Source organism: Dipodomys merriami, unplaced genomic scaffold (genome assembly GCF_024711535.1).
Source record: "Dipodomys merriami isolate MVZ:Mamm:240054 unplaced genomic scaffold, mDipMer1.0.p SCAF_21, whole genome shotgun sequence".
Lineage (NCBI taxonomy): Eukaryota > Metazoa > Chordata > Mammalia > Rodentia > Heteromyidae > Dipodomys > Dipodomys merriami.
The window spans coordinates 8,025,542-8,043,097 of record NW_027203493.1 but is presented as its reverse complement, the minus strand read 5'-3'; the positions used below and the strand labels follow the sequence as shown (position 1 = coordinate 8,043,097).

Here is a 17,556-nt window from a genome sequence, read left to right as displayed (position 1 = left end):
TTTTTGGGTCCGGTCGTGGGGCCTGAACTCTGTGCCTGGGCGCTGTCTCTCAGCTCTTCAGCTCAAGGCTAGCGCTCTACCACTTGAGCCACAGCGCCACTTCTGGCTTTTTTTGTTTTTTGCTTACGTGGTGCTGAGGAATCGAACCCAGGGCCTCAGGCATGCAAGGCAAGCGCTCTACCACTGAGCCACCTTCCCAGCTTTTTTAGTAATTTAAGAGTGCTGTGCTAGGGGATCTGGGGTCTGGAAGATTGATAGCTGCCCTAGGAGCCCTAGCAGGACTGTGAGCTGGCATGAGGGAGTGGGAGATTCCGGGTAGGATACTTGCAGCATGAACTGGCCCCTCCTGGGCATTCTTTAGCTGTCCTGAACCAAGGTGGCTCTGAAAGGCCCTTTGGCAAAGACCTAGCTCAGCCACTTCTGAGCCACGAGAGTCATGGGCTCCCATGAGCCACTGTGCCCCACTGTCCATTATGGAAACAGCCGTCTACACAGGTGGAGTTACCAGCCTGCTGTTTGATTATGCAAGAAAGAAAGAAAGGAAGGAAGGAAGGAGGAAAGCTAAGTTGTGAGATACTCCACAGACAATTTTTTTTTGGGGGGGGGTCCAGTCATGGGGCCTGAACTCTGGGCCTGGGCGCTGTCCCTCAGCTCTTCAGCTCAAGGCTAGCGCTCTACCACTTGAACCACAGCGCCACTTCCGGCTTTTTCCTTTTTGCTTATGTGGTGCTGAGGAATCGAACCCAGGGCCTCAGGCATGCAAGGTGAGTGCTCTACCACTGAGCCACCTTCCAGCCCCCTCCACAGACATTTATTTTTGTGGTTATTTGTCTGGAGCGAGTGTGCTTAGCTGCCCAAACCCCAGAAAACATGTCCATTGGACATGAGAGGACATTAAATCCCCTTCCTTGAAAGGGGCCTCCCTCCTCCCTCCTAGCTCAACCCAAGTCTGCAGATGAAGTGAGGCACAGGTTGACTACTGGTTGGGCTGTCACTCCTGCCTGACCTTAGGGAAGAGGAGCCAGGAGGTAAGGCTCCTGTGCCACACGCTGCCTACCAGCCTGCTGCCCGCCTGCCTGCTGCCAGCTGCCTATCCCATGCAGAGCCGGGAGCCACCACTGGGAGAGGAAGTGTAGTCAGTTACCAATCGGGCTATTTTCATAACGGCTGTCTCAGGCTGAGGGGAGGGGGAAGGGGGCGGGGGAGCAGCTACTGCAGCTTGCTCTCCAAACTAGGACTTGCTCAGCAGAGGCTAGCAGCCCGGAGCAGGAGCCGAAGCTGTCTCTGGGACCCGAGCCTCCCACCTGCCTCCACCCTGTCTTCCAGATCAGGTCAAAGGGGCCCCAAACCTTCTCTTGCCTCCTGCTACCTCCCTCCTTTGTCTGTGTGGGATCAGGGAAGGGAGGGGGTCAGGGTGGGCCGGGACACCACTATCCCTAGATGAAGGCCTCACCCTGCCAGGCTGCCCCAAAGCTGATGGAAAAGGAATAGGGTGGTTGAACTCCTACCCATTCCAAGCAGGGCAGAACCTGAAAGATGAACTTTTCCCTGGCCTCTTTGTTCCCCTACTTTCCTCTACTGGGCGGCCCTGGCCCCTTGTTCCCTTGTCAATTGTTACTGTTTTGATTTAAGATCCTCTGCGCAGGATACCTCTGATGAGTAGAGACCTGGGAAAATGGGCACCTGTCTGACTGGTCCACAGTACCCTCTCCTCCAGCTTTCCCATCCCTCCCTCTGTTCCCAGCCCTGGGAGCAGAGTGACCAGAGGTGGCTTCAGGCCAGAAATCCCCTGGGGAAGACAGCTCAAGCCCCTGTGTTGGGGCTTCTGGAGCTGCTGGAGCTGCTGGAGCTGGGGTCACCATGCCTCAGGCTGAGCCTTCACAGAGTAGGAGCTGCAAGGTCCTGCTCATGCGTGGAATGGGAACTGAGATGGAATGCCACAGGTGTCCTGGGCAGCGCCTCTAGAGGCAGAGGGCTCCCTGTGGGACACCCCAGTCCCAGGAGTGGAGGCACTCCTCGACAGGAGCAGATCCCAGGTGGCACTGGCCACCCAGCCTTGCTCCTCATACGGTGGGTGATTGTGACCACCGTGGGCACTCCTGCTTCCCTTTCTGAGTTTCTGTCCCAATGTAGGCAGAGATAAACCCCAAGAGGCTGCACACTCACAGGCCCCTCCTCTGCAGGTTTCATCACATGCCTTTCATCCATTGTTGTAGCAGAACCTCCCTACACTTGGCCTTCAGAACTAGGCGGCATGACCCTCATTTAGCAGACAAGAAGTTTGGAACTTGGAAAGACTAGTTTATCAACCCAGGGCGGAAGGGGTAGGTTCAAGATTCTGAAATACTTGAGGCATGAGATGGTCTAGCCGGGACAGCAGGTGTCCTTTCTAGCTGGTAGTTGATGAAGCACTGGGGTCCATTAACCCCTGCTGCCGGCTGCCTTAGCTTGGCTGTGCCAGGCCAGATAGCACTGCCTGTCCTCCCACAGGCCCCTGGTAGCAAGCTGGGGGTTGATGGAAGCTCATGAGCTCTTCCTGCCATTCTCCACCCCACTTGCCGCCCCATCCCCCACCCCTGTGTGGTAGGCTTCGTGCAGGCTCCTCACCAGGAAGCCCAGAGGCAGGCAGACATTTTGCTGTGTTGTGCTGTTAGCGTCTGAGTCCTGTGGGTCTCTGCCAGTGACCTTTACTTGTACTGTGTGGTATGTTGGAGGTGACAGAGTCTGAGGTGAGAAGAAGCGGCTGCTCAGAGCTATGCCTTGAGAAGAGCTCTCCACCCAGACTTCTGATTAGACTCTGGAGGAGCAGAGATAGGAACTGAGGAGTCAGGCAGCTGCTGACCAGAAAACAGAGGTTTCTATGGAGACCAGAGGACAGGAAGCATGGGACCTGGGGGAGGAGAGCAGTAAGAGCCCATGGAGGGGGTAGGTGCCCAGCAAGACAGCTTGTCAGAAAGTGTGATGCAGTCTAATAGTCTCCTTGGACAAACAGGGAAATTGAGGCCTGTGGTACATGGTCACATCACTGGCTTGCCTTATACCCTCCTGCGGGTAGGGGGTGGGGGAGAATGCACTCCTGGGCATTGGTGGAGTCTCCCACGCGGATGAGGGAGCTTGAGAAGCCGACCGGTGTGTGGAGCCCAGCTTTAGGAAGCACCTGCAAGCTGCTTCCCATAAAGGGAGGTGCAGGCTACCTTTCCCTCTTGGCCCTATTGTCAGGCGAGTCTGGCCCAGCAGGCAGGGCCCAGCCCTCACCATTGCCCAGAAGACATCAGCACCTCCCCCACACTCACTGTGGCCTTTTGTTTTCTGGGTGACACTAGCATCAGGCAGTGTGTGTCTGGGTGACTAATCTTCTCCAGGCTGGGCAGCTGTCACTGAGCGGCCTGGGCAGATGAGTGGGGAAAGCTGATACCCTGGGGACTGCTGGCAAGCCAGTGCCCTGGCAGCAGTGGGCAGTGGGGCCTGAGGGCTTCTCTTCCAGGGTGTAAAGCAGCCCTGAGTTCGGCAGACCTGGGTTCAGGATCCAGCTCTGCCGCTGAAGACCATGGCCATGCGCTGAGCCTCCGTTTCCTCATCTCCATAATAGAGCTAGCCTTGCTGCCTCCCTCACAGGGTTGGGGAAGGAATCAAATGAGAGTGACACTGAAGGGCTTCCAAGGCAGTCCTAGAGCAAGTATTGACTAAATAGGATGACTATTATAATAGTTCTCTTCTTATCTTACCTGAGCCTCCAGGTCTAAGAGGAACATCCTGTGCTCCACCCATGCTGGGAGCAGGCTTTGGCATAGCTTGGCTGCAACACTAGCCCCACACTGGCTGCGTAAGGGTTTTGGGCACCATTGCCTGTCTGTGCATTAGGCATGTGGTGTAACGTGGTACCTGCTTCTTGGGATGTTAGTGATTATAAAATACGTGCATAAAGAGCTTCATACAGAGTGGTTCCCGTGAGTGTATCTGGGATGATGCTGATTGGATGAGGAAGCTAGCTTTTTTTTTTTTTTTTTTTTTTACTGGTCTTGGAACTTGAACTCAGGGCCTGGACACTGTCCCTGTGCTTTTGTGCTCAAAACTAGCACTCTACCACTTTAGCCACAGTTCTGTTTCTGGCTTTTTGTGTGTGTATGTGCGATTAATTGGAAGTAAGTGTCTCACGGACCTTCCTGCCTTGCCTGGCAATCTTCAGATCTCAGCCTCCTGAGCAACGAGGATTACAGGCGTGAGCCACCAGCACCCAGCAAAGCCAGCGTTCCTCCTCTGCCCAGTCTGTCTGGTTTGGAGGGGTACTTCGCGGGTCACAAGCCATGCCTCCTATCCCAAGATTCTCTCATCTCTGCTTCTCCTGAATGATGGCCAGAGCCCGGGCTCCTCATTCCCTGCGCCAGCCCTGAAGCCCTCGGGGCAGTAGAACAATGAGCCGAGCCAAAAGAAGGTGGTAGACATGAAGCTGGGGTGACTCCAGCCTGTCCTCTCTGACAGTCATCCCTCTTGCCCACTGCTGCGTGGGATACCACCCATGGCCATTGTGACTGAGTCCTCAGCAGGCAGAAATCTGTCTGCCAGGCAGACTCCTCCCACCAGTCTTTCCTTAGGCCCAGGGCCCAGGAGAACCACTGATGAGATGTGGGCTCTCCTCTGGGGGCAGCACCATTCTGAGCTTCCTGCCCTCTCCCTGGTGTAGCAGAGGTGTGGGCACAGGAACCTGATGCCAGGGCCAGGGAAGGAGAGAGGGGCAGACTGGAGGTGAGCAGGTGAAGGAGTGGACTTCAGAATGGCAGGAGGTCCTGTTGGAAAAGGGTGGTGTTCACAACCCCTTTCTCCCGGGAGTAGGGATCTAGGGTGGGGGTACTGGTGCTTGGAATTATGAACCTAGGGGTATCGGGTACAGGAACCCTCAGGAGCAGAGCTGGAGGGGTTTTCAGGCATCACTTGGAGTGTCTATGCTCTGTCCCTTCAGAAAGGTGAGATAGCTGTCGAGAACTAGAAATTCTCCCCATACAGACCGTATACCCAGAATCCAGGCTCGAGTACAGGCAGGAACACTCCTCCGGGGCGGGAGGCGGGGTAGGGGGAGAGGGGGGTGACTACCATCCTCTGAGTGGCTTTCCCCAGGGCCTCCAGCAGATGTCATTCCCCCTGTGGGGCAGCCTTCAGTCTGACTCAAGGCCGGGGCTGAGAAACTGGAGAAACCTACCTCCTCTGAGTTCCTTTGCAGAGAGCCCTGCTATATATCATTGCTTGGTTTATACTGTGTCCAAGGAGGGGACACTACAAACCCAACCTATTCCATGTTGGGGGCAGAAAGAAGGCCAGACCCCAGAGCCTTGCCCTCTGCCTAGGTCAGCTCTGACTCCCAGCTTGCCCTCTCTCTTTTCCATCAGCTCCTGGAGAAGGAAGTGGAGCCCCATGGGCAGTGGGCTTCTGGTGTTTGGGCAGGGGAAGGGCCTCCTACGTGGGGCAGCCTGCAGTGCATCTGGGGAGTGCTCACACAGCCGTGGGGAAGGGCTCCCCACCAATCCCCTGGTTCCTGCAAACACTGTTCATGGAGGCCAGAAGCCAAGGTTACCCCCATCCCTAACTCCTAAGGGTCCCTTCACTCCCCTGGCACAGGTGGGCCACAGCCTGGCCCAGCTCCTGACGTTCTGGTCTGTGTGCCCAACAGCCACTAGACTGCGCCTACATGGAGACCTTCTTTAGGAGACACTTCCAGCGGAAGGCACCAGGCCCTGGTGAGGGGCAGCGGCGGCCCAGCAGCGTGGGGTTGCCCACAGGAAAGGCCCGGCGCCGCTCCCCTGCTGGGCAGGCCTCCTCATCCCTAGCCCAGCGGCGCCGCTCCAGTGCCCAGCTTCAGGGCTGCCTCCCAAGCTGTGGGGTGGACATCAGGGGCGCCAGTCGCCGGCGCTCCAGCACCGCACCCCCTGCCTGCAACCCTCGCTTTAGCGTGGAAACAGGGCTCATCCTGAGTCCTGCTGCTAGAGGAGCTCAACTTCTGGGTGCACCCCTGCTGTTGGCCGGGCTTGTAGGCATGGAAGAAGAGGAGGAGAGGGTGGATGTGCCAAACGAGGCATCAGGTGCTGCCCAGCCAAGCACCAGGACGCCAGGGCCCTCGCCACCCCGGGGCCCCCGGCCACTGCTGCCCATGCCCCGTTGTCTGCGCCGAGCCTCCTCCCACCTGCTCCCTGCTGACGTGGTGTGTGGCCAGACACTGTGCGGCCTGCGAGGCCACTATCGCCGCCTCAGCCAGCAGCGACCCTCAGGCCGAAGAGCCTCAGGCTCCACATTGGGCTCCACGATCCCCACCCACAGGCGCCCACTGTCCCGTAGGCGACAGGTAGCCCTACGGCGCAAGTCGGCAGGACCTCAGGCCTGGAGCGCTCTGCTTGTGTAGGTATAGCGGTGGCCAGCAGGGTCAGAGGTGTAGTCACTGAGGGGTTTGGCTTGGGGCGAGGGTGGCCAGCCTCGGGCAGTGACCAAAGCCAGCACACTTCAGAAAGGCCACGAAAGGCGGAGGCACCCTCAGGATGGCTGGGCTGCTGCTGTCCCCATGTTGGCCTTGGTGGAAGGCAGTGAGGGCAGTCATCCCAGGAGGTGGGGAAAGAAGCACAGTCCGCAAGTGCCCAGCTGACCCCACGGCCTCAGCTGTCCCTTTTTTTGTAGGAAAGCCATCACCAAGTCAGGCCTCCAGCACCTGGCACTGCCTCCTCCCGCCCCTGGGGCCCCATGCGGAGACTCTGAGCGACAGATCCGGAGCATTGTGGACTGGAGTGTGAGTAGCTGGTGCTGGGAGGGGTGGCGGCTCCTGAACACTGCTGGCTCTGGCCACTGGGATAGTTGAGGGACAAGGGTCTTGTGGTGTCAGGCTAGATTTCCTGGCAGTGGCTACCTTTGGTCCTGAAGAGTAGGGACACTGAAAAAAAAAAAAAAAACCTGGACAGCTAGAGCCCAGTTGTCTTGGAAGTTGGAAGATGGCTGGGCTGAGCATGCCTCATCCCTGCTCTAGGAGTCAGCAACATATGGGGAGCACATCTGGTTCGAGACCAACGTGTCAGGGGACTTCTGCTATGTTGGGGAACAGTACTGTGTAGCCAAGATGCTGGTGAGTCCTGCTGCCCCCTGGTGGTGGAGCAGAGTCTAGAACCCTGCCAACTACAGCTGCAGCCCTTCCCAGAGGTGTGCACAGCTCTGCCTGAGGGTGAGCATGCCTGCTGTGGGCTGTGCTGGGCCTTGCTTCCGGTGCAGAGGGCACTTGTGCTGGGGCAGATGCAGAATTCATTGCTCTCTCTGAGGCAGTGTCTGGTGCCTCAGGGTTGCTCTCTTTGTCCTGCAGCAGAAATCAGTGTCCAGGAGAAAGTGTGCAGCCTGCAAGATCGTGGTGCACACCCCTTGCATTGAACAGCTGGAAAAGGTGTGTGGGACTGGTCAGCCTTCCTTGCCCTTCCCTTGGGATGCTGACACCCTCTGGGCCCACATGTGCCCATCTATACACATGTATCCATATTACACAAAGCCCACCTGCCAGGCAGGAGTGAGGTAACATGCCTGGTATTATGAATCAGAGACTCTGGAGCCAAAATGTCTACATTTGAATTCTGGCTTCCCCTATCTCCTTTCTTTTGGTGCTCATCCTGGGGCTTGAAATCAGGTGCTATACCTGAGCTTTTTTGCTCAAGACTAACATTCTGTCACGTGAGCCACAGCTCCACTTCTGGCTTTATTGGTGGTTAATTGGCAATGAGCGTTTCATAGACTTCCTGCTCGGTCTGGATTTGAACTGTGATCCTCGGATCTCAGCCTCCTGAGTAGCTAAGACTGCAGGCATAAGCCACTGGTGCTTGGCTCATTGTGCCATTTATCATGTCCAGACTAACATTTAGAAGAGGCCATTGAATTTCTGATGCTTTGTTGCTCAGCTGTGATTTGGCCAGTCTTGTGTCCTTCAAAGCCCAGCTCTGTCCCTTATATACTACCTATGCAGAAACACACACACACACACACACACACACACACACACACACACACACACACACACACACACACACACACACACACACACACACACACACACACACACACACACACTGTTCTACAGCCTATCTGCTGGAGCTGTGTCTGAATACGACAGGACGGGGGGCTGGCATGGAAGAGTAGACCAGGATATGGCAGAGTCTGGAAGATTAGAAATGGCATGAATAAGACTAGCACGGGCTGCTTTCCACAGTCTGAATTGTAGAGTAAGGCTTTCCTACGGTTCTGTTGAGGCTGAAGCAGGATTAGTTGAGAAAGGAGAAAAGAACCCTGTGATCGGCACACTAGTTACAAGTCTCCAAGGGTCAGGCACCGCAGTCTGCAGGCAGAAATGGGTTCCTGCCCTCATGTGGGTTGAGAATGCCAGAGGGCAAGGAGACATAGAATGGGCAAATTGTGGTCCCAAAACCTCTCTATCCTGGGGTCTTAGTCACAAGAAGGAAAGATTAATTCCTTCTAGTCAGTGGACGAGACCATGTCTCTCTGCTTGTGAGATGACTTGGGTGACCCTATCCAAAAGGAATTGCTAATATTTTGTAATGTCTCACAGATAAATTTCCGCTGTAAGCCATCCTTTCGTGAGTCTGGTTCCAGGAACGTGCGGGAGGTAAGCACTTGGGTGATTCTAGCCAGGGAGGCCCCAAGTTCTTGGGATCTCTGCAGTGCCTGCAGCGTGCCACCAGGGGGCTCAGCTCCATAGACTGAGGCTCTCAGGTCTCCCTCTGGCCATGCGCAGAGGGTGGGGTGCTGTGTGCAACTTGAGCCTCCCAACCCACATCACACACCTGACTCTGGAGAGCTTCCTGGGGCCTAGCTCTCCTGCTAGGTGTGGGCCCAGCCTGGGCTGTGCCCATCCACACCCCTTGCTGGCTTTAGTGACAGTTCTCTCTTCCCCAGCCAACCTTCGTCAGACACCACTGGGTACATAGGCGACGTCAGGATGGCAAGTGTCGGCACTGTGGAAAGGTAAGGTCTCTGCCCAAGGGTCCTGGCTACCTTCTGTGAGTCCGCAGACCACTGACCACAGCCCCAGCGTTAGTCCCACGACAAGCTCTCAGCCCAGCTGTGGCACCAAGTCAGATCAGGCTCAGTGTCTGGGCCTAGCAGGAAGGCATGAAGATTTTCACTTGTGCAGTAGGACCTGCTGGGAACTTGTGGGGACCCCTTGAGGACCATGTAGACTTTTCATTCATTTGTTTGACAAATGTTAATTGACTTTTTCATGCCAAGTGCTAAGCTGGATATTAGGTTCCTGCCCTCCTAAGGACAGTGTGGCTTGAGGGTAGACTGTACAGACTGTCTTCCCCAGCACAACCCAGTTCAGTTGGGTTTGTTTGTTGGTCATAGTGCTTGAACTCTGGGCCTAGGTGCTGTTCCTGAGCTCTTCAGCTCAAGGCAAGTGCTCTACCACTTGAGCCACAGTGCCACTTCCAGTTTTCTGGTGGTGAATTGGAGATAAGAGTCTCTCAGACTTTCCTGCCTGAGATGGCTTTGAACTGTGATCCTCAGATCTCAGCCTCCTAAGTAGCTAGGATTGCAGGCGTGAGCCACCAGCGCCCAGCTCAGTTGAGTTGTTTTGCTCAAGGGTTTGCTCTCTGTTTCCCTCAGTAAGTGCAGCCCTCGAAGGTGGCTTAGTGGTAGAGCGCTTGCCTTGCATGCATGAGGCCCTGGTTCGATTCCTCAGCACCACATAAGAAAAAAGCCAGGAGTGGTGCTGTGGCTCAAGTGGTAGAGCCCTAGGCTTGAGCTGAAGAGCTGAGGGACAGCGCCCAGGCTCAGAGTTCAGGTCCACGACCGACCAAAAAAAAAAAAAGTGTGAGCATTCATTCTTTCACTTACTGTGTGTTCAGCACATAGTAGATCCTCACAGTTTGGGAGTGAACAAGCAAGGAAGGAATGCAAGGGTACAATAAGGAGGCAGCACAGTATTTTCAGGGTCCTGGCCAGGTGTGGGGGTCAGGAAAGATGGAAACCTTTTTTTGGTTTTTGGGGGGTCCGGTCGTGGGGCCTGAACTCTGGGCCTGGGCGCTGTCCCTCAGCTCTTCAGCTCAAGGCTAACACTCTACCACTTGAGCCACAGCGCCACTTCTGGCTTTTTTTTTCTTTTTGCTTATGTGGTGCTGAGGAATCGAACCCAGGACCTCATGCATGCAAGGCAAGCGCTCTACCACGGAGCCACCTTCCCAGCCCCCAGAGGGAAACCTAGAGTCAGGCAGGAGTTGCTCCTCTGACTATGTAGGCACCCGGTGCTTTGTGGTTAAGCTCAGCTGACTGCTGGCCCCTAGAAGCACCCCTGCCTTCAGAACCCACATCCCCCCCCACCACTCATCGTAAGTAGGAAAATGGACATATATTCTGGGCTATGAGCTATTTGAACAGTGGAAACGCACATAATGTAATTGTGACTTTTGTAAACAGAGTTCAGTAAATCTGCAGAATATGTAAAATATAATCCCATTATTACAGAAGTTAGAAATGCAAATATGTTCTAATCCAATGCACTATGGAGTTATTAGCATATAACTTTGGCTTTATGAAACAGAATCCAAAATAACAGTAGCCTAAACCAGACAGTCTGTCTCCACTCCATAGAGCAGTTGGGAGAAGGCTGTCAGGGACGAGTCTGCTGGCTCTGCTCCATGATGTTGTACAGTGATCCAGGCTGCTAGCTTGTGGCTCCACTCCTGCCATGGTCCTGTACTGCTCCCCATAGTCCAAGACGGCTCCCTCCAGCATGTCTGCTCCAAGCCACAGGATGAGGAAGGGTAGATTCCTCCTCCTAAGGACTGGCCTGCTGTGTCACTTCTCCTCACCGCTCATTGACCAGAGCTGATTTTATATCCTGGATTGTGGGTTGTTTGGGTTTTTTTTTTTTTAATGTGCTTGTTTCCCTGGGTGGAGAAAGGTTGGCAGCAAAAGCAGGGAGGGGTCTAGGCCACCCAAAGCCACAGCTACCCTGTCCACCCTCAGGGCTTCCAGCAGAAGTTTGCTTTTCACAGCAAGGAGATCGTGGCCATCAGCTGCTCCTGGTGCAAGCAAGCGGTGAGTGCTACCTCATGCCCACCCCTGTTGGGCCTGTGCTGCACTATGCTAGGATGGGTCCCCAGGTCTTAGCCTGGCCCAGCTCAGCCTTACCTGTCACTGTTCTCCAGTACCACAGCAAGGTGTCCTGCTTCATGCTGCAGCAAATCGAGGAGCCCTGCTCCTTGGGGGTCCATGCAGCTGTGGTCATTCCACCCACTTGGATTCTCCGAGCCCGGAGGCCCCAGGTGAGTCCTTTCTGCACCCTCAGCAACCGTCTCCTTCCCCCCTGCAGGGGCCTTCCAGCCACGTCAGCCTGCCCTTCTTGTTACCAATGCCTCTGCCTCTTGTTACCAATGCCTCTGCCTCCCTTGCAGAACACCCTCAAGGCCAGCAAGAAGAAAAAGAGAACCTCCTTCAAGAGGAAATCCAGCAAGAAAGGGCCTGAGGTTAGTCCTGGAGCCAGGAAGGAGGAAATGGGAATAGGAAAAGGGAATGTGTTTCTCAGAATCTAGAGGTTCTAGGGCCTAAGCTGCCAGCTCAGCCATGAGACAGGTCAGTTTGGACCTTGGCAGCCCCACCATAATGTCTGACTGAACTAGTGTGTGCAATGGGGTGTATATTGTCATCCAGGAATAGGAATGTGGCTGGCTTAGTGGTAGAGTGCTTGCCTAGTATGCATGAAGCCCTGGGTTCGATTCCTCAGAACAGAAAAACTGGCACTGTGGTTCAATTGATACAAAACGGAAAAAGCTGGCACTGTGGTTCAAGGCATAGAATGCTAGCCTTAAATCAAAGAAGCTCAGGGTCCGTGCCCAGGCCCTGAGTTCAAGCCCCAGGACTGGCCAAAAAAATGCTTGGCGTATCATCCAGAGACCTGCTATGGTGGGCAGGGTCGGGGGCGGGAGGGGTCTCTAGGATAGGAAGCAGCCTTACAGCTCTCTCTGTCTTCAAGGAAGGCCGCTGGAGACCCTTTATCATCAGGCCCACACCATCCCCCCTCATGAAGCCCCTGCTGGTGTTTGTGAACCCCAAGAGTGGGGGCAACCAGGTAAGCTGCTCTCCCACTAGGAGCTGGCCGTGGCTCCCAGGGCCCATGTCAGGCCTCTGCTTCATCTTTCTCACAGGGTCCTGAGAAAGTTCTTTTCCATCTCCACTCCTCACCCCTCACTGGGTTTGGTTCCCATAGCCACATCCTTCTCCTTGAATTTGTCCCTGCTTTGCCTCTACCCACCCACTGCCTCCTCATCCCCTACAGGGCGCTAAGATCATCCAGTCCTTCCTCTGGTATCTCAACCCCCGACAAGTCTTTGATTTGAGCCAGGGAGGGCCCAAGGAGGCGTAAGTACTTGCTAAAGTTCTGCAGCAGACAGCAGGGGCTTGCCTGGTTCTGAGCACAACACATGTCCCCATTCCTGTCTTTCCCCGGCCCAGGCTGGAAATGTACCGCAAAGTACACAACCTGCGGATCCTGGCATGTGGGGGCGATGGCACGGTAGGTTCTCCCAAAGCCAGGGCTGAGCTTGTGCTTCCCACAACGGGCCCCAGCCTGGCCTGACTGTCCCCTTCTGTCTGCCCCACCTGCTCCAGGTCGGCTGGATTCTCTCCACTCTGGACCAGCTGCGCTTAAAACCACCGCCCCCTGTTGCCATCCTGCCTCTGGGTACTGGCAATGACCTGGCACGTACCCTCAACTGGGGTGGGGTAAGCACACGTGGGATGGGGGTTGAAGCAGAGCAGGGTGTGGCGGGGGTCTCTCAGCACTGGAAGAGCTCAGTCTTGGCTTCCTCCCACCAGGGCTATACAGATGAACCAGTGTCCAAGATCCTCTCCCATGTAGAGGAAGGGAATGTGGTGCAGCTGGACCGCTGGGACCTTCGCGCTGAGCCCAACCCTGAGGCAGGGCCTGAGGAGCGAGATGAGGGCGCTACTGACCGGGTGGGTCAGCCAAGGCCAGATGGGGAGCCCAGGTGTCTGACACCTAGGGTACCTGGGCTGGGCCTGCACTCCCACTCGCGGGTTCTGGGAACTTAGGCAAGTCTCCTCCAGTGCTCCAGAGACAAAAATGACAAGATCGATTTTTGTTGAGCCACCTGACGACATGTATTGAAGACTCACATACTGTGTGTGAGGTAGTGTTCTAAATAGCAGATAACTCGGAGTCCCACTGCTCCTGCAGTACAGGCGCACGGCTGCAGCACTGGAGGGCTCCAGCATTCACTCCGAAGGCAGCGCAGCAGCGCCTGCCTGGTGATGCTCTGGGCCTGGGGAAGAGCTTTGGCACATGGTTCACGGGGTAGAAAGGTACTAAGATGCCAGGTGCCAGTGGTTCGAGCCTATAATCCTAGCAACTCAGGAGACTGAAATCTGAGGAAAAAAGAAAGGCTCTCAAAGCAAGTGAGTGCACACGGCCGCTGAGCTGGCCCAGGAGAGGAAGATGTCTGGGATGCCCGGTGCTCACACGTGTCCCTTCTCCTCCCAGCTACCACTGGATGTCTTCAACAACTACTTCAGCCTGGGCTTTGATGCACATGTCACCCTGGAGTTTCATGAGTCTCGAGGTGGGTGGCCCCTAGAAAGGCCATATCTTGATCCTCCTCATTCCTAGCCTCCCTCTCCACCCTCCACCCCAGGCCCAGACACATCAGCAGGTTGACTGACCCCCATTTCTTGTCTTCACTCAGAGGCCAACCCAGAGAAATTCAACAGTCGCTTTCGGAACAAGATGTTCTATGCGGGGGTGAGTCGGGTCTACCCGTACCTCTCCCTGCACCCATCTCCGCTCTGCCACATAGTGGCGAGAGAAGATCCTGTCACTAGCTGGTGACCCTCACCCCTTCTGTCTCCCACAGACAGCCTTCTCTGACTTCCTAATGGGCAGTTCCAAGGACTTGGCCAAGCACATCCGGGTGGTGGTGAGCAGGGCTGAACTGACAGATGGGTGGGTGCGGTGGGGCAGGAAGGACGCCTGGACAAGTGTGTGTCTGTTCCCCAATACTTCCCTGTTCCTGCCTCCAGTGTGATGGGATGGACCTGACCCCCAAGATCCAGGACCTGAAGCCCCAGTGCATCGTTTTCCTGAATATCCCCAGGTGAGGGAGTCAGGCTGTGGTGGCCCCCTGGCCCATCCCACGGCTCCATGCTGAGGCCCTCCATGCCCTCCCCGCAGGTACTGTGCGGGCACCATGCCCTGGGGCCACCCTGGGGAACACCATGATTTTGAGCCCCAGCGGCATGACGACGGCTACCTCGAGGTCATCGGCTTCACCATGACGTCTCTAGTGAGCGTGCGGGCCCTGTGCTCATGGGCCGGGGGCCTGGCCCAAGGCTAGAAGGGGTCACCAAGGTCAAGGAGCTCACCTCATGGCCCTCCTCTGGTTCAGGGCTGCCGCTTTCCACTCTTTAAGGGTGACTTAGCCTGCGAGGGGCTGCGGGAGGTCACCTCTGTGCCCCCCTGACTGGGGAGTCACCTTCCTTGTCTCTGTTCCTTCCCCTCGCCTCCTCTCCCTCCCCTCCACTCTTCACATCTTTGCTCTGGGGGTCCCTCCTTCCTTTGCCCTCTGTCCAGAGTCTCTGGAAGAAGCAGACCCCTCCACCCCACCCCTGATCTGAGCTTCCTCTTTCCACAGGCAGCACTGCAGGTGGGCGGGCATGGCGAGCGACTGACACAGTGCCGAGAGGTTCTGCTCACCACGGCCAAGGCCATTCCCGTGCAGGTGGACGGCGAGCCCTGCAAGCTCACAGCCTCACGCATCCGCATTGCCTTGCGCAACCAGGCTACCATGGTGCAGAAGGCAAAGCGCCGGAGCACCGCTCCCCTGCACAGCGAGTACGTCCACCTTGCTTCCACAAGCCATGGGCACACTGCCCCTCTCTGAACCATGGTTTTCCCACTTGTAAGATGGGGCAAACCGGGGCAAATGGGCAGGAGTGGGGAGCTCAGTGCTAGAGCACTGGCCCAGCATATGCAAGGTCACTACGTGAAAGGAAGTTAAGGAGTAACAGTCCCTCTGCCCCAGGGCTTGGGGAGAGAGGCTGCACACGGTGTGGTGGCTGGCCGGGGAGTAATGGTCTGGGCAGGGCTCTTGCAGAGTTCCTTCTCATTGGCCCTGCCCACAGCCAGCAGCCCGTTCCTGAGCAGCTGCGGATTCAGGTGAGCAGGGTCAGCATGCATGATTACGAGGCCCTGCATTACGACAAGGAGCAGCTCAAGGAGGCCTGTGAGTGGCAGCAGTGCTGGGGACTGGGGGCGGGGTGGATGAGGAGCTGCTCACCCCCTGCCGGCTGCTGATGGGCCTTTTTCCTCCAGCTGTGCCTCTGGGCACTGTGGTGGTTCCTGGAGACAGCGACCTAGAGCTCTGCCGCGCTCACATCGAGAGGCTCCAGCAGGTAAGTGATGGGGAGGGAGGAGGTGGGGGCCGCTGCTGGAAGCCCCCTTCCTTCCTGCCCAGCCCCACCTCACTCTCACCTTTGTGTCTCTCAACAGGAGCCCGATGGTGCTGGAGCCAAATCCCCAACATGCCAGAAATTGTCCCCCAAGTGGTGTTTCCTGGATGGTTAGTATGCTCTGGAGGATGAGCTGTGGGATCTCCTTACCCTTTCCATGGGGGAGCCCAATGGGCAGCAGAGGTCTCCTTGGTCTCCCCCATCCTCACCCAATCATTTCTTCCACAGCCACCACTGCCAGCCGCTTCTACAGGATTGACCGGGCGCAGGTGAGCTGCAGGCCTGCTCCATGGGAGGCTGCTTCCTCACTCCACACCCCTACCTCTGCAGAAAGGAAGCCTCTGTAGCTTCTCAGTGCACTTGCCCAGGCCTCACGGCCCATGTACTTCCTCTTGCCGTGGCCACAGGTCTCCCGATGCCCAGTGCACGTGGCAGCCACAGAACGGGCTTGCTGGGGACTGTAGGAAGCCTGGAAGCATCTGAGGGAATGGGAGGAAGTAGCTGGGGCTGGGTTACCTGCGTAAAGGCCTGGCATTGGCAATTGCTGTTCTTGGCCAGCAGAATGGAAAGGAGGTGGTGGTGGGACTGGCCCTGCTGCCCTCAGCCCCCACCATCAGGGGTCTAGAAGGTCTGAGCCCCAACCTCCCCACCCGCAGGAGCACCTCAACTATGTGACTGAGATCGCACAGGATGAGATCTATATCCTGGACCCTGAGCTGCTGGGGGCATCGGCCCGGCCTGACCTCCCAACCCCCACCTCTCCTCTCCCTGCCTCCCCGTGCTCCCCCACACCTCGGTGAGTCCCACTGCCCAGTTTTCTACTACAGGGCTATCAATCCCATCTGCTTGCTAGCTGGTGGCTATTTCCTGACTTCAGCTACAGCCTCTCCATGAGCTCCAGGGAGCAGTAAGTGTCCATCAGCTAGCTGCCCATCCTGCCTGGGTGGCTACCTGCCACCCCTCCACCTAGCCAGCCGTCCTCTACCGCATACCTAGCCTTGGCCCTGCAGCTTGCCTCACCCCCAGCCACCCCCCCCCCCCCCCCGCCAATAGTTGCCTCAATGGCCCTGTGCTCCCTCACTCTGCACTTCTACCTCATGGGGCTCCAGCCCCATCCCAGTCATCCTCACCCAGTCTCCCCACTGTGGACATCTTCCCTTCAGTCCAGGGCCCTCTCTGGCAGCCTTTCCTGTGCTCCCAGTCCAGCCTGGGTTCCCTTCCCAGCACACCTGTTTGAGCTCGGCTCTACCCCTCAGAGTCCTTCCCAGGATGCTGTGCGAAGGTGCCATCTACTTGATGGCTCAGTCACACTACCTCACTGAACACCTTGTGAATTCCTAATTTGCTGATTTGTGTCCCTGCACCAGAACGCAAGCTCCATGAGGGCAAGTCCTCTCTGTCTTGTTCCCAGCTGCATCCCCATTGCCTGGAACACTGAAAGAGCAAAAGCCGCCAGTTGGGGTGGGGAGGGTGGCCCGCTAGGCCTGGCTGACCTGGGTCACATCGCATCCTGCTCTGTTCGCAGGTCACTGCAAGGGGATGCTGTGCCCCCTCAAGGTGAGGCTTCTTCCCCTTGGGCCCCCCTCGGCTCACTGCGGGGCGGGGGAGAGCCCATGGGCACCTTATACAAGCTCAGCCCTCGGCACGTGTGCCTGCACGTGACACACTCAGACATCCGACACCAGCCTACATCTTTGACCGTAGTGTAACTGGCAGTGTGTTCTGTGCAGGTGAGGAGTTGATTGAAGCTGCCAAGAGGAATGACTTCTGCAAGGTACTAGCTTCAGGCTCAGCGGACCCCTGCAGCCCCTTGCCCTGGGGAATGGAGCCCTGGGCTGATGTGCCCACACACTGTCACCTGTCATCATCTGGCCCTCTGTGGCTCTCATTGGCAGCTCCTGCCTTGTCCCATCTGCCCAGGCCACAGTAGTTGTCTTTTAGCAGGGACCTCCTCACTCAGTCCACTTGTGTCTGGTGTTTAGAAAAGGCCAAGTCTTAGGAGAACCAGAGATGTCATGCTTGATTGGCACTGTTCCTGGGCATTCCGTGGCTCCCAGGGTGGCG

The 17,556-nt window shown here is 56.5% G+C and overlaps 1 protein-coding gene across 7 annotated transcripts in view; it reads left to right on the top strand.

Annotated features, from left to right (window-relative positions):
- Positions 1-17,556, top strand: part of Dgkz (diacylglycerol kinase zeta) — a 44,747-nt gene that overhangs the window by 25,625 nt on the left and 1,566 nt on the right. For 3 of the 7 annotated variants that reach the window (XM_070032474.1, XM_070032473.1, XM_070032475.1), the window contains exons 2-27: positions 6,658-6,766; positions 7,001-7,096; positions 7,328-7,405; positions 8,576-8,632; positions 8,923-8,991; positions 10,996-11,067; positions 11,178-11,294; positions 11,424-11,495; positions 12,002-12,097; positions 12,305-12,387; positions 12,481-12,541; positions 12,637-12,750; positions 12,844-12,984; positions 13,529-13,607; positions 13,731-13,786; positions 13,899-13,961; positions 14,065-14,138; positions 14,216-14,327; positions 14,676-14,875; positions 15,166-15,266; positions 15,356-15,435; positions 15,533-15,602; positions 15,721-15,761; positions 16,149-16,288; positions 17,018-17,049; positions 17,223-17,266. In XM_070032474.1, the coding sequence (XP_069888575.1) occupies positions 6,658-6,766; positions 7,001-7,096; positions 7,328-7,405; positions 8,576-8,632; positions 8,923-8,991; positions 10,996-11,067; positions 11,178-11,294; positions 11,424-11,495; positions 12,002-12,097; positions 12,305-12,387; positions 12,481-12,541; positions 12,637-12,750; positions 12,844-12,984; positions 13,529-13,607; positions 13,731-13,786; positions 13,899-13,961; positions 14,065-14,138; positions 14,216-14,327; positions 14,676-14,875; positions 15,166-15,266; positions 15,356-15,435; positions 15,533-15,602; positions 15,721-15,761; positions 16,149-16,288; positions 17,018-17,049; positions 17,223-17,266 (2,257 nt within the window). Of the gene's footprint in view, positions 1-5,665; positions 6,385-6,657; positions 6,767-7,000; positions 7,097-7,327; positions 7,406-8,575; positions 8,633-8,922; positions 8,992-10,995; positions 11,068-11,177; positions 11,295-11,423; positions 11,496-12,001; positions 12,098-12,304; positions 12,388-12,480; positions 12,542-12,636; positions 12,751-12,843; positions 12,985-13,528; positions 13,608-13,730; positions 13,787-13,898; positions 13,962-14,064; positions 14,139-14,215; positions 14,328-14,675; positions 14,876-15,165; positions 15,267-15,355; positions 15,436-15,532; positions 15,603-15,720; positions 15,762-16,148; positions 16,289-17,017; positions 17,050-17,222; positions 17,267-17,556 lie in introns of those variants that run through there. The other 4 variants (XM_070032476.1, XM_070032477.1, XM_070032472.1 and 1 more) reach the window with 3 other exon arrangements.